Here is a 23,980-nt window from a genome sequence, read left to right as displayed (position 1 = left end):
TGGTTTATATTTTATCACTTTTCATAACTTTTTAACACTTTTTATAGGTGTGTTGAATTGTCATTTTGATGAGTTATCTGGTCACCAATATATATATATATTATGTTTGTCTAAAATAAAAAGATAAAACATAACAAATTGTCAATTAAACACAGACGAGGAAAACAGAAAAAAACACTTTTGTTTAGACAATATGTATTTGCGATCTAGTTATTTTGTCTTTTAATTTTGGACAATCGATTAATGTGTCTTAAAAGTGACATTTTCCTGGGTTTTTATTTAAATACAAATGTGCATTCTGCATTTTATGAACACAGCACAATCAATATTTATATTTTGAAACAATTAAAGATAATCATACTGCATTTATAATATCATTTTAACTTTAGGGCAGCATTACGCAAGCCTAGTTTGAATTCGCAGGAGGTACCAATTTTGATTTTAATGCTTAGGGGGGTATTTAACCACCTCTGAGTAAACTGTCGAGTAACTACTCGTCAAGTAACTTTAGTCATAGGATTAACATGGCGGTAAAAACACACGGTTAGCATTGAAAGCGATTTGTATTTGTTTTGCCAAACGAGAAAAACTAATAACATACGCTAATCGACAGGATTACTTAAAGGAGGTGAACATTATTATTTGTTGAGTTAAAATTTAAAGTAGGTACTAAAAACTATATAATGAGTAATTATTTAAATATCAAAGCAAAGAAGAAAATTTTTAAAAAAGTGATAAATTTGATTCAAGTGTGAATTTCTTCTGAAATTTAAACAAGGTTGACTTATGCCCTTTCGGTTCTGAGCTTATCATCAGAATTTATTGTTGAAATCGTATTCTTTCCGAGCAATTGTACTGATTATGAATGGATATTTTGTTTAATTAATTTAATTTATTGATGAAATTGAATTCTTTCTGAGCAATTGTACTGATTATGAATGCATAATTTGTTTAACTAATTTAATTTGTTGTTGAAATTGTATTCTTTCCGAACAATTGTACTGATTATGAAAGAATATTTTGTTTAATTAATTTAATTTATTGTTGAAATTGTATTCTTTCCGAGCAATTGTACTGATTATGAATGTATAATTTGTTTAACTAATTTAATTTGTTGTTGAAATTGTCTTCTTTCCGAGCAATTGTACTGATTATGAATGGATATTTTGTTAAATTAATTTAATTTATTGATGAAATTGTATTCTTTCCGAGCAATTGTACTGATTATAAATGTATAATTTGTTTAACTAATTTAATTTGTTGTTGAAATTGTCTTCTTTCCGAGCAATTGTACTGATTATGAATGGATATTTTGTTAAATTAATTTAATTTATTGATGAAATTGTATTCTTTCCGAGCAATTGTACTGATTATAAATGTATAATTTGTTTAACTAATTTAATTTGTTGTTGAAATTGTCTTCTTTCCGAGCAATTGTACTGATTATGAATGGATATTTTGTTAAATTAATTTAATTTATTGATGAAATTGTATTCTTTCCGAGCAATTGTACTGATTATAAATGTATAATTTGTTTAACTAATTTAATTTGTTGTTGAAATTGTCTTCTTTCCGAGCAATTGTACTGATTATGAATGGATATTTTGTTAAATTAATTTAATTTATTGATGAAATTGTCTTCTTTCCGAGCAATTGTACTGATTATGAATGGATATTTTGTTAAATTAATTTAATTTATTGATGAAATTGTATTCTTTCCGAGCAATTGTACCTATTATGGATGTATAATTTGTTTAACTAATTTAATTTGTTGATGAAATTGTATTCTTTCCGAGCAATTGTACTGATTATGGATGTATAATTTGTTTAACTAATTTAATTTGTTGTTGAAATTGTATTCTTTCCGAGCAATTGTACTGATTATGAATGGATATTTTGTTTAATTAATTTAATTTATTGTTGAAATTGTATTCTTTCCGAGCAATTGTACTGATTATGAATGGATATTTTGTTTAATTAATTTAATTTATTGATGAAATTGTATTCTTTCCGAGCAATTGTACTGATTATGAATGGATATTTTGTTTGATTAATTTAATTTATTGTTGAAATTGTATCCTTTCCGAGCAATTGTACTAATTGTGAATGTAAGCGTTCAAAGATAGTTTGAAAGGGAGATTTGTAAATACGAATGTTAGAGGGAGGGCGCTAATATTAAAAAAACGATAATAATTAAGCGAAAATGGTGACTCATTTGAAATAGAGCGAAAATCTCTAGACAAATACGTAGTTGCATTTAAAGATACACTGTGAATTTTTTCATGCCTATAACATATTAAATAACAGAACAAAACATTTTTTTAATAATTCTCGGAGATGTCTTTGTGTTTTTTTGCTATCGATGGAATTTCATATAATTAACGTTTCAGCGTAACAAATATGTATAGATATTATCGTAAAAAATAACACATGTTTTTTTTGGAACTTAAAAACTTAAAGAGTTAACGAGAAACTTATTATAAATCTGTAGAAATTAGGTATGCGGGGGCTTAAATGAAAAAAACATTAAGTGAGCCATTTTTAAAACAATTTTTATGTTTGCATGAATTATTTTAATATTTTAAAAATGATTTATTTTTAATAATAAAATTTGAAAACGTATTTCATCATTATTTTATGAGCAATAATTATTAGCCTGAAACACTCATCCACATTGAAAAATCTCCTGATAAAAGATACATGACGCCATTGCTTGTAAAATAATTGTTACCCTTTGTGCTATGCATAAAAAATCTTGTCTTAAACATTAGTTTACTAAAAAATAATAGTATTTCATCATCTTTCAAAAACAGTATTTAGTTTTCGGATACATTCAAAATTTTATTGCAAAGCGGAAATACACACAAATACTGACAATATGCCAGAGGCCTGAGGGATTCAAGTACGTACATATCTATTGTATAACCATCATTAATGTGCACATCGGCAAACAAAAGGTGATGTTTGATTTCTATGATTTTTCACACATAAAATCTAATTATTTCATATTTAGATTACATATGTTATGGAAAATATTAGCTATTTTTATTTAAATAAACAGATACTTCCTAATCTTACTTCTTATAATAAATTGAACTTATAAAATGGCAGTTTCTTTTCAGATTCTTTGGTGCAAAGAGTCTTTAGAGATTTATAACTAAACATTATAATAATTCAATGCTGAGTACAATCTCCCCACCCACCCTGTGTATCTCAAATACGATACATATACAGGGTTTTCCAATAAGAGGTGTTATTTTGATAATCAATCGTAAAAGAACAATGGTTTCGTTGCTTGTGTGGCACGTAGCGCCGTCTTGTTAAAAGTAAACGTTGTCCAGATCAATACCATCCAATTCCGGCCATAAAAAATCATTAATCATCTCTCGATAGCGATCCATTCACCGTAACTGTTGCTCCAGTCTCATTTTCGAAAAAGTAAGGTCCAATGACTCCGCCGGACCATAAAACGCACCAAACAGTCACACGTTGAGGATAGAGAGGCTTTTCAATAATAGCTCTTGGGTTTTCCGATCCCCAGATGCGACAATTTTGCTTGTTGACGAAGCCACCGAGGTGGAAATGGGCCTCATCACTCATGATGATTTGCATTTGATTCACTCAAGTGAATTTTAATAATTTCAATGCGTTGTTGAAGCGTGTATCGTTCCATTTGTATTAATGGCGTAGTTTCTACTTGTCGAATGTCAAAAAATGACAGCTTCAAAAGTAACATCTACCGAAATAGCGGGCTATTCAAAATAACACCTCTTATTGGAAAACCCTGTACAGGAAGAAAGTTTTCCTTTTATTTTTACGGGTTACGAATAACCTGACAATATTTTTATGGGTTACGAATAACCTGAGAATATTTTTATGGGTTACGAATAACCTGAGAATATTTTTATGGGTTACGAATAACCTGACAATATTTTTAAAACTCCTACTACCATCAAGCAGAAAATGTTGTTTGTGCAATGATGGAGGGCTCAATTAGCAGAGAAGCTCGACGCTCGACGCCTGGGTGGGAACCTATAGCTATTGTCATCTCGGCTACTAACCGGTCATAAACACTTAACAATCTAATGATGATGGCTTATATATTATATTTTTATTTTTCTGAAACAAGGCAGAGATGATAGACTGTCACATAACTCTGTCTAAGCACACATTTTTTGCAATGTTTTCACGTCTATACTTTTCTGTTATTCCGACTGACCCGACACAAATATTTGATTCACTTGGTCGCGGACGTAACTTCCGCGTAATATATATTCTTCGTCTACTGCTTTCACCTGTCTTCGTTCATCCGCTCTGCATACCCGAATCATCTAAGCGTCCCTCTCTTAATCGTAAACATTATGCTTATATCAGCCTTGCGTTCTTTTCGGATCTCCACATTTTGTTGGCGGTCGTACAAAAGTTTACCGCACCCTTGCCTCTTAGATCTCATTTCTAAAGCGTTCAGTCCACTCTCATGCTTCCTCTGTCAGCAAAAGAACATGTTCATACACTTATAAATGTATAAGTGTTTATACACTTGTATATGTTGAGCATTTAATGACCGTCAGTATATTTTCTCACAATCAACATTTCTACTGATAAGTAAGTAAAATAATATATTAATTGACGATAAATAATTTATATCGATGAATTGGGCTTTTGCAAAAATTTTTTTTTCCGTAAAATAATAAATCTAATAAAATTTTTTAAATTTAAAATTGAGTGAATATAATATTATTTAATATATTTTTTACAAATTAGGATCGAAATTTTATATACAATTTTTACAAAAAAAAATTACAGTCTTCATAACATTACGGTGCAAATGTCAATTTTGAGTCCAAAGTTTTTTTAAAATATTAATTATTAACTCCGCACATATTGCACATTATTCAATTCGACTGCGAAAGAAAATAAAACTATTAAATTTTTAAATGTCTTATGTAATAAAGCATTGTGTGAATCATATTGTAAATGTTTAAAATGTAATACATCGTCTATCTAGTGTAAAACTGTGCCAGATGTACTTTTTTACATACATCATCTATATAGTGTAAAACTGCGTCAAATGTCCATTTTTAGTTTTTTGTTCATAATTAATTTTTTTTTTTACTTAATGTTACTTTTACGTTTTACTAATATTGCTTCATACATAGTTTTTTTTTTTTTTTTAATTAATTCTTAATATTTTCTCATCATACTTGTAATCACAATTTTATAAGTGTGTATTTTGTACCTACTTTACAATAGATTACATCTATTTACTGTCAGTATCTCCTGTATAATACAGATATTCTCCTATGTTGTTATTTTTCATTTTCTTCATGTATCACTTTTATGTAAAAAGCCTTTTTAGACGTATATATATAATAATATGTAATTAGTATTATGCGTGTTAAACAATTCCAAATGCCACAATAGCGGTTAGGATTATGTTACACTAAAGAATGACTGGTTTGCGTGAAAGGCAGTCCTAAATGTCCATTTTGTTTAAAATATTGATAAAATAAACATACAAATACATTTAACCACTCAGAACATTAGAACGTCAAAAGACGTAAATATGATAATAGCGGTCAAGACATTAGAACGTCTTTTCACGTAAACGTGCGAGATTTTACAAAAATCGATTTATTTCCATCACTAGTTTACGGATTGCCATGATTTAAAAAACAGAGTATTGATAATGAATAACGCTACGCGTCTGTATTCAAGAATATCTATGGAACGTAGAGGTGCATTATCTAAGCCGATTGAATCTGTCATCTTGTTCGTTCATAATTTATTACGTTTCTAAATAATTTATTAAAAATATTTTAGTTTGGACGGTTAATATTTTGAGGTGACTAATAGTTTTTAATTATATTTCTTCAATATATAAAGTGTTATTTCTTTATGATACTCAGAAAAAAGTACATTTTTCACGGCTTTGAAATAATGGTAAGCGATTTTTACATATTTTTGACGTTTTCATAAAATGTATATTTAGAAACGCAAATATTTACGTATAACAACACAATGCGATAGTGGATTTCATAATCTTTCCAAAACATTTTTTAGAATGAGGCTACGTTTCCCAAAACGTGAGTTATGAAGCTTTTAGCAAAACTCGTAAATAACACAAAAATTATCACGTTTTGACAGTTCTCAAAGGAACACATAGTAAATAAAAGTCTTTGTCTGAGAGGTTAACTCCTCTGGCTAATTGGTTCGGTTTTGCGAACAGAGTCGATTTGTTGGCTTTTCGGAACAGCTCATATGGTCACATAGAAATCGTTGTCTCCTTTACGTTCATAGTTAGAAATATGAATTAAACAGTGTTAGAAGCAGAAAACATCAAGCTTTATATTCAAATATGTAAATTAACCACAGAAGAATCAAAATATGCACCTCTATGAAATTGAAGGTTCCAACCACAATTTGAGAAAACTTTATGAAACTTTGTAAATTATTTTAATATGAAACGATAAAAAAGTGGGGTGACAGCAATATTTATAATACATTTGTGTAATAAAATGTGTCTTTTTCACTATCCGTAAATTTAGTTCAGTGTTTAGACAAAAAAACGTAACGTGAGCCATTTTTAAAACTTGTTAAAATTAGAAAGATTATTTCATCACCTTTCAAAGACAGTTTTATTTGTATAAGTTATTTCATCCCCTTTCAAAGACAGTTTTATTTGTATACGTTATTTCATCACCTTTCAAAGACAGTTTTATTCGGATACGTTATTTTTACACCTTTCAAAGACAGTTTTATTTGTATACGTTATTTCATCACCTTTCAAAGACAGTTTTATTTGTATACGTTATTTCATCACCTTTCAAAGACAGTTTTATTCGGATACGTTATTTTTACACCTTTCAAAGACAGTTTTATTTGTATACGTTATTTCATCACCTTTCAAAGACAGTTTTATTTGTATAAGTTATTTCATCCCCTTTCAAAGACAGTTTTATTTGTATACGTTATTTCATCACCTTTCAAAGACAGTTTTATTCGGATACGTTATTTTTACACCTTTCAAAGACAGTTTTATTTGTATACGTTATTTCATCACCTTTCAAAGACAGTTTTATTTGTATAAGTTATTTCATCCCCTTTCAAAGACAGTTTTATTTGTATACGTTATTTCATCACCTTTCAAAGACAGTTTTATTCGGATACGTTATTTTTACACCTTTCAAAGACAGTTTTTGCGTTATTTCATCACCTTTCAAAGACAGTTTTATTCGGATATGTTATTTTTACACCTTTCAAAGACAGTTTTATTTGTATACGTTATTTCATCACCTTTCAAAGACAGTTTTATTCAGCTACGTTATTTCATCACAAAGACAGTTTTATTTGTATACGTTATTTCATCACCTTTCAAAGACATTTTTATTCAGATACTTTATTTTTACACCTTTCAAAGACAGTTTTCTTCATATACGTTATTTCATCACCTTTCAAAGACAGTTTTATTCAGCTACGTTATTTCATCACAAAGACAGTTTTATTTGAATATGTAAGAAATATTCCATTTATTTGGATTTTATTGCAAAGACAGCGTCTTTATGAAATATAACGGTCAATATGCCAGAAGTCTGAGCGGTTAAACATATAAAAGGATACATTAGAAGAAAAAAACGAAATCAGAAAAACGCTCTCCAGAACAATTTACTGTTTGGCGTTTGGCACAGTTTTACATTAGATAGAGGATATGTGTATGTATTATGCATACACACAAGCCCTGCTTATTTATGGGGGTACATCGAATACTTATATTATGTAATTAATAACTGTACTATATTCAATATTGTGTAATGTAATTCGTGTATCTTTTTTTGCTAATAAAAAATATATATTTAAAAAAAAAAAATTAAAGGGGCTTAAAAACCATAAGTAGCACTACAGGAATAAACAGGGTTAAACAAAAGTGAAAAGCACAGAACAGACAATCTCTAGAAGTGTGATACGAAAAAGAAAACTTACGTCGCTAATTTGACGTTTCAACTCCTAGAACTCAGACAGGCCAATGAAATGAATTATAAGTTCAAGAAAGTAATTTAACTCTTTGCACGCGGCCGTATCAACTGTTGTTACGGCAAAAAGTCTATACTCACACGCGGCTGTATCAACAGTTGATACGGCAACTTTGACGGCCGATATTCCCGCTCTCTTTCGTCATAAATGTATTTCTTGCTCACTTGGACATTTGTAGAACTATCACGATGCTGACATCTACAAGAATTTCTCAAAAATAAAATTGTATTTCATAAAAAAAGATCGATAACCAAGTGCGCCTCTTCGCGCCTTTTAGTCCTTTAGTTTACATTTTTGTCAACGGATGGCGTTAGTACTAGTTTGTCATTCACAACTTTTCATAACTAAGAATGATAAGTGATCATGGTGTCCCACTTGTGTCTATAAACACAGTGGCCTAAGTACACACACACCGAGAGTGGTTTATTTATGACGCCGAGTGAATAGCGGGACCACATTCAAAAGATACGGTACGTCTTTGTATGAAATTTTATGTTTTTGTTTTTATAAACATCTAAGAGTGTTGACACACGAGGATTTGTTTTCATATTGTGGAGAATAATCTGTTCTGTCTATATGGTCCAATAAATCATGCCAGAATGCTTTAATTTGACATTTAATTGCATGCATAGGTATTTGAAAATATGTACCGCGTACGGGTATAGATAAAACGGAGCAAATTAACGCGTTCAAAAGGTTAATATTTGAAAATTTTTGATGAATTTCTGCAGAAATAAGGTAAAATATATCTTACTACTGGCTACACACTTCTATTGATTTATCTCTTCAGTGGAAGAAACCAATACACATCAATCTGATAACACAACATTGGTTTCTTGAAGATCTCACAAAAGCATTATTACAAATATAAACAATCATAATTTCAAATTATATGTATTTTAAATCATTTCTATTCAAAAACAAAAGCATCATGCTAATTTTAAGAATTGATATGAATAAAAAACCTTTTATTTTATCATTCTTACTTGGAAATAATTAAAATTTGGTCTTGTCATTTGATAAAAATATTTAAAAATACAACAAAATGGTTTATAACATAAATAAGAGTTGGACAAATCATATTTAATAATTATTGAACAATAAATAAAGCAAAAACAATAGTAAAGTTATTCTTTAGCAATATACAATACTATTTTGGAATAACAATTAGAAAATTGTTCTCTAGTAAAACAATAGTGTTTTAGCAAAACAATCAGTGAATTTGTTCTCTAGCAAAACAATATTGCTCTAGCGAAAAAATCAGCGAACTGTTCTCTAGCAAAACAATATTGTTTTAGAAAACAATCAGTGAATTTGTTCTCTAGCAAAACAATCAGTGAATATGTTCTCTAGCAAAAGAATATTGTTTTGCAAAACAATGGGAAAATTTGTTCTCTAGCAAAACAATATTGTTTAGCGAAGCAAGCAGTGAAATTGTTCTCTAGCGAACCAGTCAGTGAATTTATTCTCTAGCAAAACAATATTGCCCTAGTAAAAGAAATTCAGTGAATTTACTATCTAGCAAATTAATAGTGCTTTACTAAAACAATTAGTAAAATTATTATCAAGCAAAACAATATGTAGTGCTTCGGTAAATTAATGAAATTGTAAAATGTTTCCAAGCAAAACAAAGAGAATTAACAATAATAATATAATTGTTCTTTAGCAAAATAACAAAGAAATTATACTTCAGCAAACTAAAGTGCTTTAGCAAAACATTAATAAAATAGTTTTTTTATCAAAACAATAATAAAATTAATTGTTCTTTATCGAAACAATTATAAAATTAATTGTTCTTTAGCAAAACAATAATAAAATTAATTGTTCTTTATCGAAACAATTATAAAATTAATTGTTCTTTAGCAAGACAATAATATAATTATCCTTTAGCAAACAAATAACTAATATTAATAATATGAATGGGGGCTCGGTAAGGTGAAACATGGGTTATTGAACCACTTCGCATTATTGAATCGCCATCTAAAAAATAAATAAATAAAATTATAAAGGATACTCCACTAATTGGACAACACAATATTAAAGCAAAAAGAACAACACTGAAATTAATCTACAACAATCAATAAAAAAAAAGCTAGCGCTAAATACAATAACAACACTAACAGACAGACAGACAAAACAATTTCAATGTCAATCGAAAGCAGGTTATTTGCTGATCTTGGTATCATTCATATCTGGAATCACCGCCACTCGGGTTGCTTCTCAAGACCTCCTCAAAATATTTCTTCCATCTCACTTTTATTTCTTCTTAATTCATAAGTCCACTTTCTTAACCATTCCGGGACTTTTATTTCTTCTTTATTCAGAAGTCCACTTTCTTAACCATTCCGGGACTTTAATTTATTCTTTATTCCCGAGTCCACTTTCTTAACCATTCCGGGACTTTAATTTGTTCTTTATTCACAAGTCCACTTTCTTAACCATTCCGGGACTTTTTGACCCCCTCCAAAAACAGTTTAATGTTTACTTAGAAGCGATTTGTCGTTTTGATTCCCTCTTCCAGATATATCTTTTGTTCTTTCACTCCGACACTAACTCAGTTCTCATATCCCTTGTACATTTCTTTTGCACAATCCCTCTCTTCACTAGAGGCCATAGGCATCCAAATTAAAAGACTTGCCGTTAACATGAAATCTGGGTATGGTTTTAACGAGCTGGAGGCAAACCACATGACCATATTATTGGCACCGGGAGTGTTTGAGAATGCTTTGAACAAACTAAGACATCAGACGTGCTTAGACCGACGAAGAGCACACATTGAAATAACCAGACAAGTAGGGCAAAGGTTCGCAGCGCTGTCCATTGCGGGACTATTCCGTGCAAGATTTTAATATTTATTCTTAAATGAATAGCCTGGCGTAGCGATGCTAAAAATGAGTGAGGTGGTTAAATTGTAACACATTTGTAAAAGTGTCTAAACTAAATAGTGTAAAAAAATATTAATTAATTATTGTGGGGTAATTCACGCGCCATTGTAAAAAGGACTAGTAATTCATAGGAAGATTTTATTTTCGAGGACCGAATGGTGATATTACAATGAGAGTTGCCTGTATACTGTCAGATTCATTTATTGCCTTATCACTAAAAGTGGGACGGTCACGTTGCCTAGTTGGTTTGTTCCCTTTTCCCCGATTGGCTTGTCTATTAATTTGGATGTCTATGATGAAGATACAATAATACCTTGTCTCTAAGCCATCGATATGGGAAATCATCGATTGGATTGTTAATTAGGTAAAAGTTAGATGTTATATTTTAAAATTCACGAAAAAGCACTCGTCAAATTACACAATACAAACGAAAAAACAACCACAACATCGATCTCTTATAACGACTGTGTATTAGGTGATCACCTGACGGTTGTGCGGGTTGCTGATGACGTAGTCCGTCAGCGTCACGTCCGCCGTGCCCCCGCTCTCCAGTGGGATGGGGTTCTGGCGAAAGTGCTCCAGCATGTCGTAGATGTTGGGGAACCAGAGGTGCTGCACGCGGCACTGGCCCATGTCGTTGAGGGTCATGCGGAGGTGCTTGGCGCGGCCCTGGAATCACAAGCACACGTGTTATAATAAACTGTAGCCACTTCTAGCCGCAGAGAACGTTCCACGTGCTGTCATCCATTATAATAAATCACCTTTAATAATAATAATAATAACATAAATTACCGATGTTTTCCTGAAAAATCACCGCAAGGGCGCTGTACAAATATATTTATAAAATAATTAATACTAGAACTACTGACTAACTACTAGTGACTTACATCTAAGACTTATATCCAGTGACTTACGACTGAGGCCTATAACTACCAGAAGAAGAAAGAAGTTTTATAATATTAGGGTGTTTTTATAATTAATTTTAGAGCAAAATGTGCCCAATGGGTTAGCTGGATATATATCTTAAATGAATGAAATTAATCGTCGATCTTTACTGCATTTGCATGATTCATCTGCCAACAATTAAACCGATTGACGCGTTATGTTCCCGCTGATATTGTCCATTGTCCATTGGTAGGCAAGTCAATAGCATTTTGACCTTATCATAAGTAGTTAACGGAATCGCCAGAGAGTTTATGTGTGTGCATCAACAATTACGGTATAACAAAAAGGAAAAAAATGCAATATTTGGATAGAATGACGGATTTATGGAAATGAGTGTCTGAAAAAGTGAGTTTTAGTTTGTATCTAAATTCTGTTAGGCTGGTTATACATCTCAATTCCATAGGAAGTTTATTCCAAGCCTTAGGGCCGGATACTCCGAATGCACGATCACCAAACTTAGTGTTTGCATTTCACTTAGGCTCTTTCAATCTTCCAATTGTAGATGATGTCGCTGATCTAAGAGTTGACTGCCTTAGACCAGTATTTTCCGGAATACATAGCTCAGAAATATAGGGTGGCGCCATTTCGTTGATAGCTTTAAACACCATCCAGCATAGTTTGTACCGGATCCTTTCAGGATCAGGATTACTTCAGTCAGTGAAGATTTCGGAGGTGTTCTGAAATGTGCGAAAACTTGATCAGTTTGGCATTTAGGAAGACTTGCATAGATGCCGTTGCAATAGTCAAGACGTGATACTATATATGTTTAGTTGCCTCTGTTGAAAGGTTCCCACGAACTGACTTAAGTTGTCTTAGGCAGTGGCGGTTTTCTCTAAAGTGCGTTTGTGCGGCGAATCCCCCATTAAAAAGATGAGAAAATAAAACAAACTTGTTTTATAATAATATAAGCACATTATAGATAGCACGCTATTAAAATTTCGCCTTCAAAACCCGCGCCACCGAAAAATAAGATACCTATTCCAAGTTTGTGCGAGTTGAAATCCGCGCCAAACTCTTCATACAAAAGAATCTTAGCCGGTACAGACCCTATGACGGTGACATATACAAAATGAAGACAAATTGTGTGCGTCGAACACACGTTATGATATCACGTGACCTCCAAACATTGACGAATGTAACCGAAGAAACCCGAGAACTTCGCGGACTGACCGGCCGACGTTTGACCTTTGAACCATAGGGATGCAAGTTAAGTGTTATTTTTATGTTATATTATGGTATTTAACTTTGTAGTTATTAGTGTATTTCGTGCCACCTTTTTTTGTTTTTTTTATGTATTAAAATATCTATTATATATTCTACGAAATTATTCTTCTCGAAAAAACAATAATAATTAGCAACATACATTGAGTGCTATAAAAACATTAAACAATTTAATTCCTATAAAACTTTTCTCATTATCTAATAATTGTGTCTAGTGTAAAGTGATTTAAAAACAATAATATGTAGGTACCCCTCCCACTAACTTTATTTAAGTTGTGTGACTGCTGCCGTATTCGACTATTTGACGAAGGACAACAGTAAGTAAATTTTAATTAGATATGTTTATCTTCTCTTGAATTTCTGAACCCCCTGTTAAAAAGACCACAAACCGCCACTGGTCTTAGGTAGAAGAAACCCCGTGCTAACGTAAGTCTGACCATTGTGACGCCATAATATAAGTGGTTTCAAAATTCTTTCCCCGGTTTTATGATATTTGTCAGTGTTAATGATGCAAGATGCCCGCTTTTCGAGAATGTGTGGTACAATTTTTAGGACTAGTTTTAAGACATTTGAATTTTTTTGTGCCCTGATTTGGGACAACATACTGTACTGGTAAATTCAGTAAGAATGGTCACCTTCATTTTATAGAAATCGAGTGATCCAAACCATGATATATTTCAATAGGATAAAGACATGGAATAAAGAAGAACACAAGAAATGTGATATGGGTGTGTTTTGTGATCCAAAAGTCTGCCCATTCTTTGCTTTAATTTTAAATACGGAACAGTATTTTATCATCATTACAAAATTTTCATTTCACTCAAATGGGATTGCGATGTATAATGTGAGGCAAGTGTAAGAGAGACAGAGCGCGTGCTAAATGGGCTAGAACCAAAAGGTACCAAATTGTGACTACAGTGGATTTCTTTCAAAACTAGATGGATTGGACCTTTGTACTTTTAAAAACTTGAATTAATTTTCCAAAAAGCCATCTTGGTGATGACTTTAAATGATGGCGATATTGGAATCCATTCAAAACTATATAGAAGGCATTTCTAGTTTGTACATTATAATATCCTTGATATTAATGTAAGAGCTCACCCGTAGATAGCAATTTATTAGTCTATTAGGTTACCTATAGATGGCATTAACTGTCGAGTATTGTAGAGACCGAGTGGATAATAAATAAGGTGGAACCTCAAGGTTGGGGTCCAGATTATTCCATCTGCCTGCTAATTAATATATCAGAGCCTATTGTCAATCTATCACAGTAAAAGTCTTTTGTTGAAGGCGGAGTTTTAATTAATAAGAAAGCTTGAGATTATTCAGTTTGTAAAAATAAACACACTAAAAATAGATTTTTCAATATAATTTAAACTAGTTGACGTGAACCCAGCGTTGCTCGGGGACTTTTCATGGTTTGGGGTAACGTTTTGAGTTTGTGAGGTATTTTTAAGATATACAATTCCGTAGTACATCATGATGATGTATCTCATAAGGTTTAGCCAATGTAAGCGCCCGAAAATATATTTTTTACGACTTGATTACAAAATTTTTACTTTTCTCTACTTTCTTCAAATATAATTCGCATGTATTACATATATAAGCCCTCCGGAAGAAGTTCTTTAAACGATGGTGAAAACCATATAAAAATTCATTGGGTAGTTTAGAAGAACTAAGCGCACAAACAGAAAGAAGCGGATAGCGATATTAATGTTCGATTATTAATATTAATATTAATGTAGCGATGTGTTCGGTGTTGAAAGTAAATCATGTAATCTTTTATAATATAGGGTTTTCCAATAAGACGTGTTATTTTGAATATTAATTAAGGAATTAATGATTTTTTTATGGCCGGAATTGGATGGTATTGATCTGGACAACGTTTACTTTCAACAAGACGGCGCTACGTGCCACACAAGTAACGAAACCATTGATCTTTTACGGGAAAAGTTTCCGGACCGTGTTATCTCTCGAAGAGGTGATCACAATTGGCCACCGAGATCTTGTGATTTAACACCTTGCGACTTCTTCCTTTGGGGCCACGTGAAAGAGAAGGTCTACGCCAACAGCCCAGCGTCGATTCAAGACCTCAAAGATGGAATTCGTGAGGCTATCGAGGACATAAGGCAGCCACTTTGCGATTTGGTTATGGAAAATTTCATGAAAAGGATATGGTCCTGTAGGCGTGGTCGTGGTGGTCATTTGACTGATGTTATTTTTCACTATTAACGGCATACCTTCCTCTTTATAATGAAATAAACATGCGATCATTTATATTAAAAAATGGCATTTTTCTTTGAATATCAAAATAACACCTCTTATTGGAAAACCCTGTAGAAGGATTATTTAAGTAATCGCGGCGCGAAAGGAGTAAGTTATTTTGATTAAAGCATTAAAACGTAATGCGTAGTCGACTGACTGAGTACCTTCCCGCTTTCGCTTCTCTAAAGTGCCAATACGATTAAAGTTGTACCTAAGTACGTTCCCGAACATTCTAGTTGCTATGGCTACAAACATCGCCACCCGTAACGCTGAGCAACGGAAGAAATTTACAGTATGTTCTATGATGGCCTAGGTACCTTAGCGCTTTGCACTGTGTACTAAGTAGTACTTGACACCGTCCGACTCGAGTAGTGGCGTACCAGTACAATACTATTTAGAGATTACATATTTTTTTATTGAACTTATACTTAACGGCCTACGTATTTTATGTCTTTGTATTGTAGTCGCTTAAAATGTTATTCTTCTATATCTATTTTCTGTATTGTGACTTCTCGTTATATGTGTGCTTTAGTGATATAATTAATACTGTGAACATGACCTGCTGACAAACTGCTTTGGCAGTTTAGCGTGTGCTTATAGTGAAGAATAACACCTCTTGAACTTAACCTGTGGAGCAGAAAATCCTCATAATTCCCTGCACAAGTGCGGTGAGCTACTACCCTATGCATCAGACCATGCGCAGAAAAGTAAAGTTCACTAAAGTAAAGCAAAGATTTGCAGCGCTGTTCATTGTGGGACTTTTCTACGCAGGATCTGAATGTTCGTTCTTAAGGCGATGCACTACGTCGTGTAATATTTTAAATTGAGCCGCTATCAATAACAACCCTTACGTAGATGGCGATAAGGTTTAAATTCCCGCTTAACACCATCCGCCTGTTTTGATTTATGCAAGAAAAAAACATGGCCAAAAAGTGCCTTTTATTTTATTTTGTGGATGTTCAGGCATAAATGTTAAAAATTTTTTCGATCATTTTATAAATAACTTAATTTGCCACATTATACAATAAAATCATAACCGAAAATGAGTTCGTAAGTAGGAGATTTTCAACATTAAAGCAGTTTTCATAGGCCTTTACATTATTTTTTTTTGGGCTTATAAAAAGACTTGTCTAAAAAATACTCGATTATTTCAAAGGCCAAGATGTATTCTACTCGCAGTATTTAATTAAAGCATCTGAAACATTTCTAGGCGACCAAATTTTCAAACCAAAAACACATGATTTTGCATTACTACGTATGGGATCGCCTTAAACGAATCACCTGATGTATCGAAGCTGAAATTGAGAGAGGTGGCTAAATATTACAACACATTTTGTCTAACTAACTGCCTGTCTAACTAAAGTAAACAGAAATAAACAGTGAAACAAAATCTTAAGTTTTGCAAGTGTAGTTAAGTTTCTTACGCAGCCAGTAATTTGCGTGTCATTGTAAATAGGACTAGTAATATGTAAGGTTGGCCATATGAGACGTTAAAATGTCTTAAAAACAGCTGTGAGTACAATATCTGTACAATTCTTCTGCACAAAATGTCTGTAACAGGTGAAGTTTGAAAACCAGCAAATGCATTACTGAATATTTTTACTTAAATTTTCCTATGTACCTGTATAGAATTTGCCAACAAATCATCTATATTATTGCTTGTATGTATTACGAATTCATGTTTAGCGCCATTTTTGGTTGCAAAAATAATTTATATGGAAGTTAAAAAATACCTGGAAATTGAAAGTCAGCACAAACTCTCCTCTCCTGGTCTCGCTCTGCCGCACCAGGTACACCCCGTGTCCTTGGGGTCCGCCCAGAAGCACGCTTAAAGCCGCATCGGAGCGAGCCAGCGTGCCGTGGAACCACGGCCAGTTGCGCAGCTGGATTGCCAGTTCTTCTTCTGCTGTGTTGGCTGAAAGTTGAGTGAGAATGATACTTCCGTTAGGGTTTTATGCAGAGTTTTTACAAATAGATGCAGACAGTAATTTTCCTCTTATTTTGAACATCAAATCATCCAATTTGATATTTTACGGTGTTTAGTAGTTTGTAGTTTTTTACTCGAAGTTTCTTTTCTGAAGTTGAATATGAAGTTTGAACATGTTATATACCATTCATACAATCTTTACAGTCTAAACGCACAAGCATCCGGACGTCTTCTATACATACAATCTTTACAGTCTAAAAGCACAAGCATCCGGACGTCTTCTATTCATACAATCTTTACAGTCTAAAAGCACAAGCATCCGGACGTCTTCTATTCATACAATCTTTACAGTCTAAACGCAGAAGCATTCGGACGTCTTCTATTCATACAATCTTTACAGTCTAAAAGCACAAGCATCCGGACGTCTTCTATTCATACAATCTTTACAGTCTAAAAGCACAAGCATCCTGACGTCTTCTATTCATACAATCTTTACAGTCTAAACGCAGAAGCATTCGGACGTCTTCTATTCATACAATCTTTACAGTCTAAAAGCACAAGCATCCGGACGTCTTCTATTCATACAATCTTTACAGTCTAAACGCACAAGCATTCGGACGTCTTCTATTCATACAATCTTTACAGTCTAAACGCACAAGCATCCGGACATCTTCTATTCATACAATCTTTACAGTCTAAACGCACAAGCATTCGGACGTCTTCTATTCATACAATCTTTACAGTCTAAACGCACAAGCATCCGGACATCTTCTATTCATACAATCTTTACAGTCTAAACGCACAAGCATCCGGACGTCTTCTATTCATACAATCTTTACAGTCTAAAAGCACAAGCATCCGGACGTCTTCTATTCATACAATCTTTACAGTCTAAACGCAGAAGCATTCGGACGTCTTCTATTCATACAATCTTTACAGTCTAAAAGCACAAGCATCCGGACGTCTTCTATTCATACAATCTTTACAGTCTAAAAGCACAAGCATCCGGACGTCTTCTATTCATACAATCTTTACAGTCTAAACGCAGAAGCATTCGGACGTCTTCTATTCATACAATCTTTACAGTCTAAAAGCACAAGCATCCGGACGTCTTCTATTCATACAATCTTTACAGTCTAAACGCACAAGCATTCGGACGTCTTCTATTCATACAATCTTTACAGTCTAAACGCACAAGCATCCGGACATCTTCTATTCATACAATCTTTACAGTCTAAACGCACAAGCATCCGGACATCTTCTATTCATACAATCTTTACAGTCTAAACGCATAAACTGAGCAGTTACATTTAAAAAAATTACAAATCTGTTACCAGTTTCACTGGGTTCCTCCGCCATGGTCTCACTGCTCAGTTCGAAATTGCTGTTGCTGAAGGCGCAGTCTCCAGCCCTTCTGGGGGGCAGCTCGGGCGGCGGGGTGCTCTCGACCCCGGCCGCGGTGACCCCGGGGGCGCCGGGCGTGCCTTGGGGCTGGTTGGGCGTTGCTGCGGCACTTTCTGTGTTGGCGTTGGGCGGGTTGAGGGTTGCCAGGGCCCCCGGGGGAGGTTGGGAGGTGGGGGCGCTGCGCATGCAGTACTTGATGGTGGCCAGCCAGGAGCGCATGTCCTCCGTGTCGTGGGCTTCGATCACGTATTCCATGTTGTTGTCGGCCTGAACATAAAATGAATAAAATACACATATTGGGTATATTTTTGATACTATTATTGAAACAACATTATTTGAAATAGAAAAGGCACAGAAAACTCAATCTGGCTCAACATGGCTAGTCACTTCAAGCGACGTTTCAATTTCTGAATGGTGCTCTTACACCAGGCCGATATGAGAGTATTTTCCACTATACTATACATTATATTAAATGAGTAAATTGTGAAATAACACAAATTAATAAAATAAAATTTTCTTGTGCACGCCAGGATTTGAACCCGCGACCTCTGGCTTGCTAGTCGAGAGCCTTACCACTCGACCATGGAGGCTAATTTGTTGAACGAATGCCAGATGACGGGATACCAATAATCGTGCCTGCATGGGTGCCCCACGGGAGGTAACCTAGAGGCAGACTAGTGATGAGCATCCGGGAATATTCCCCAACCCAACATAAAACCCACCGGGTCACTGGAGCCAGGATGAGGCTAATGGCCTCCGCCAACACGTTGGTGACCGCAGCCTACCAGCACCAAGCGCCACTCCTGAGTGAGCGCTGGGCTCAAGCGCACTCAAGACCACACCCTTCATAGTTGTCCTTATTTGTTAATTTATTATATCTATTATACAAAAAAAAAAAAAAAATGTATATCTATATGGGACGTGTGGGATTGCACTAACCTCCCCACATTCTGGAATAAAATTATTATTATAAATACCCAAAAGTTAGGAATTCTTTTTTTTTATAAGAAAGTTATTCTAAATGAGGTAGTGTCCTAATTTTCAAAATTTTTATGAAAATGTATTGTATTTAAAGACATAATAATGACAGTAAAATTGGTCTTTCGATATCTCTAAAAATGGTGATGTTATGAACTTTCAAAGTAAACTTGTGTAAAACTTATACAATGGGCATATTCAGTTTTTACTATTCGCAATAAAAATTACATTATAGGGATTTATAATGTGCCACTTTCTATTTGCCGCCAAAATGACACGTTCATTTTTATTAGTGAATTAGGCGGCATTGACGTTACGCCGGCGACATCCGTCTTACCAGCCAATGGCGTTTTCTATGTCATAATAACGTTGAAGCCAGTTGGAACCGCTTCGGAATATGCGATTTTAGATTGTTTTGAAAATCCCGGCAATTTACCCATCACTAACTAAGGCGGACGAGGAGGAGACAGACAGAAGGTGGCTCGGTTTTTTAACCATTTATACAAACATTTCGATTCTGCGCAGAAAAGACCCACAATGGACCGTGCTGCAAACCGTTGCCTTACTTTAGCGAACTTTACTTTCTGCGCCGGGTCTGGTTAATTCGATGTGCGCTCTTCGTACGTACGACTGATGTTGTAGATTATTCAAAGCATTCTGGAACCCTCCTGAAGCCAAGATATGTTCACGTGGTTTGCCACCAGCTGGTCCAAATAATACCGAGATTTCAAGTTAGAGCAAGTCCCCCAATTTCAAGTCACATTTCTTATCTTTAGTGTTTATTTATTTCACCTATGACTACCATTCTCAGTTTATATTATAAACTATCTGTACCCCTCCACACGATGCTGTGGCTCTGTCTGTCTGTGCAGATAGAAAAACAACAGCACGTGTTACTTTTATGTCGAACAGATAGCGCTGTATTTAAAAAAAAGCATGTTTTTACCTGTCACAGGTGATATCTATATGATATAGTGTTATGAGTTGCCCATATCCTCCATTAATTAAGCATCCCCATGACTACAAATCATAGAGGACACACCACCACATCGATCACTCAGCAATATAGTGTATAACTTGCCTTGGTCACATACAATCAGAAGGATCACCTTATATGGTGATCGATGATAAAGAGGCGTAAGCGCTAACGCAAGAATCATGCCCATAAAAGGAATGATTAACTACAGACGAGGGGAAGAGACGAAACAGGAGGGGAAGGACTTCCCGGCACTTCAGTTCAGAGAGCCGTGGACTTCGATTTTGGGAACCGGGAGATGACCCAGGGATCACACACACATAGCGGCGAGGCCAAATGCAGATTTACTCCAAACGCTGGAGGGTTGAACCACGCGAGGGACACGAGAGAAGCAATCCTAACGTCCCACATAGGTTCACAGCAGTAAGCGCTTTAAATATATGATACCTTTAACAAACGTAATGAAACAGACCCAATAACTTCTAGCATACGATTTTTCCATGCAATAAGTATAAGATAATTTTGTAATACTGTAATATAATATTTCGTAATGCACCACTTTGTTGCCAAATAAATGGTATAACTGTATAAAGTGTTTTCATTTTGATGGTTCCTTGAGAGATGGCCTGAACTCGCAATCCCTGAGATTGTACTAAATATGGCTAGTGTGTTATACAATATATAATCATTATAACAATAGTTATATAAAAATACACGCATATTGGAATGCAACGATGTGTCAAAATTTCAAAGCAATCGGAGAAAAACTTTCAGAGATTTAAGATTTTTAACAAATGAACATTAAAATTTTTATTTATATAACTAGGTTTATTTATATGACTGGTGTCAAAATAATAAACATTATTATAAATTAATATAAACAGAATTCGCAATTGAGTCATCCAATCATGAGGAATGATGAATCATGTTCCTGGAGACAGCATCAGCATCAATATCAATATTAATTAATGTTGTGCAATACATTTTGTATGTTTTAATAATATACGAGTTGTGAATAGGTACTGTTGATGTTTGACAGTGTATTTAATTATATATTATTTTTTTAAACTCAGCAGTGGTGAGAAAAAACTGATTAACATTGTTGGTGACGCAGGTCTCTGGGACTGTGATTTTAAAGATGGTTTTGAAAAAAAAAAACTAACTAACCATCACGCCGTTTCTCCGCAGGGGTACGCAGAGAGGACGGACCGCCAAACAACTCGGTCTTGGCACACACTCCTTGCCTCATTCACATCCATACATACTCTTCTATTATTCTGACTATTGACATGGCCTGACTGAAGTATCTGGTTCACTTGGTCGTGCCATGTCTTCCTCAGGCGTCCCCGACTTCTGCTACCATTCACATTAGCATCGTATATTCTCCTTATACTCCTTTCTTCGCTCATTCGCTCTACATGCCCAAACCATCTAAGCGTCCCTTTCTTGATCTTACTCATCACGCTTGCACTCTTTGCGGATCTAAACATTTATCACACGTTCATACATGGTTTAACCACATATACGCCTCAGGGATCTCATTTCATCAGCATTAAGTCTACTTTCTTCCTTTCTCGGCCAGTTCCATGCCTCACTTCCATATATCAGCGTAGGTACCAGCACTCGTTTGTGGACTGCTAGCTTCGCTTCTTTGGACAATTTGTTAGCGCCAACTGCGTTCAGTCCACCACTAATGGAGTTACCTGCATTTACTCTTCTTTCAATATCTCTGTAAGCCTTCCCATCTTTTGTAAATAATTTTTTTTTTTTAAATATAAAAAACTATCACGGGATGGACTGACGATCGGGAACGCGCAATCAGGAAGCTATTCGAAATCACAGCCCGAATCGACGGAGGGGATAGAAAATATTTGCAGTTTTCCAAAAACCCGGTTTCACAGACATATGTGTCACCGGTCACTGGTTAAATATATAATACACTGTTAAACATCAAAAACCCACATTCACAAGTCATGAAAGAGATAAAATTATGTTGCACAATATTAATATAGTTATCTAAGTCTGTTGTACAGGTAATTCTTGGAGGATGTTCAGAGGAAATAGCGGCAAACTTTTACCCATGACTACCATTCTTAATATGCATATTTGGTAAAGTTGCCGATTTCCGCTGTACGCTTAACATGCAATATTTTTTTAAATAACACTTGGTTTCAATTTAATTACTAAAGAAACTACAGGGTTTTCCAATAAGAGGTGTTATTTTGAATAGCCCGCTATTTCGGTAGATGTTACTTTTGAAGTTGTCATTTTTTGACATTTGACAAGTAGAAACTACGCCATTAATAAAAATGGAACGATACACGCTTCAACAACGCATTGAAATTATTAAAATTCACTTGAGTGAATCAAATGCAAATAATCTTGAGTTATGAGGCCCATTTCCACCTCGGTGGCTTCGTTAACAAGCAAAATTGTCGCATCTGGGGCTCGAAAAACCCAAGAGTTATTGTTGAAAAGCCTCTCTATCCTCAACGTGTGACTGTTTGGTGCGGTTTATGGTCCGGCGGAGTCATTGGACCTAACGGAGCGAATGATCAAAGAAAGGAGTATAATGAGAATATATGACGACCGAGGAAGAGATGGCACGATCAAGTGAATCAGATACTTGAGTCAGGCCATGTCAAAAGTCAGAATAATACAGGGTTTTCCAATAAGAGGTGTTATTTTGATATTCAAAGAGCTATCGAGAGATGATTAATGATTTTTTATGGCCGGAATTGGATGGTATTGATGTGGACAACGTTTACTTTCAACAAGACGGCGCTACGTGCCACACAAGCAACGAAACCATTGATCATTTACGATTGAATATCAAAATAACACCTCTTATTGGAAAACCCTGTATTTATGTAAGGGGAGATGGAAAAAATATTTACAATATATTAGGTTCTTAGTTTGGGATATTTTAATAATTTATGCTTATTTTCTAACCTTCAAACTTGACTTACGACAAGTGGCAGATGATACAAATAAGATTTTGAACTTATTGAGAAAAAATCTATCTTTAATACATCTTATACTATAGCCCCTGACATAGTTGAACAAGAGCTCAAAGGCAGTGCTTTCTTGCCTTGTGCCGGTAATTGATGGCTACACCAAAACGAAATGCAGAAAACTATTTAAAATTGGAGGATTAGAGCTGGTAACACGGTTTCGCATCTACATACATACACTTCACCACAACCTTCAATTACACATCTGCCCTGATGATGGACACTGTAATGTTGTCCGAAACGTTGGCTAATGAAGGAGGTAGTGCAACACGGAATAATACCCCAAAAATAAATCACTATTAATAGTTGTTTCATTATTTTTCTCTTATTCCGC

General features: G+C 34.3%; 2 protein-coding genes across 3 annotated transcripts in view; one reads left to right on the top strand and one right to left on the bottom strand.

The window, feature by feature from the left end:
• Ogg1 (8-oxoguanine DNA glycosylase) overlaps positions 1–23,980 on the top strand; it is a 427,234-nt gene that overhangs the window by 140,325 nt on the left and 262,929 nt on the right. The gene's annotated exons all lie outside the window — the stretch shown is intronic.
• Positions 1–23,980, bottom strand: part of Lnk (SH2B adapter-like protein Lnk) — a 35,844-nt gene that overhangs the window by 10,247 nt on the left and 1,617 nt on the right. Inside the window, exons 2-5 of one of the 2 annotated variants that reach the window (XM_089645376.1) lie at positions 18,609–18,945; positions 17,081–17,262; positions 11,400–11,585; positions 9,906–10,011 (exon numbers count right to left, since the gene is read on the bottom strand). In XM_089645376.1, coding sequence (XP_089501502.1) covers positions 9,997–10,011; positions 11,400–11,585; positions 17,081–17,262; positions 18,609–18,945 — 720 coding nt within the window. In that variant the 3' untranslated portion in view covers positions 9,906–9,996. Of the gene's footprint in view, positions 1–9,905; positions 10,012–11,399; positions 11,586–17,080; positions 17,263–18,608; positions 18,946–23,980 lie in introns of those variants that run through there. The other variant, XM_089645375.1, reaches the window with a different exon arrangement.

The sequence above is a fragment of the Hesperophylax consimilis genome, chromosome 22 (assembly GCF_061612785.1).
Source record: "Hesperophylax consimilis isolate HC1 chromosome 22, BYU_Hcon_1.0, whole genome shotgun sequence".
NCBI classification, from domain to species: Eukaryota; Metazoa; Arthropoda; class Insecta; order Trichoptera; family Limnephilidae; genus Hesperophylax; species Hesperophylax consimilis.
Note: the sequence above shows the minus strand (reverse complement) of the source record. Positions and strands in the feature narration are given on the sequence as shown.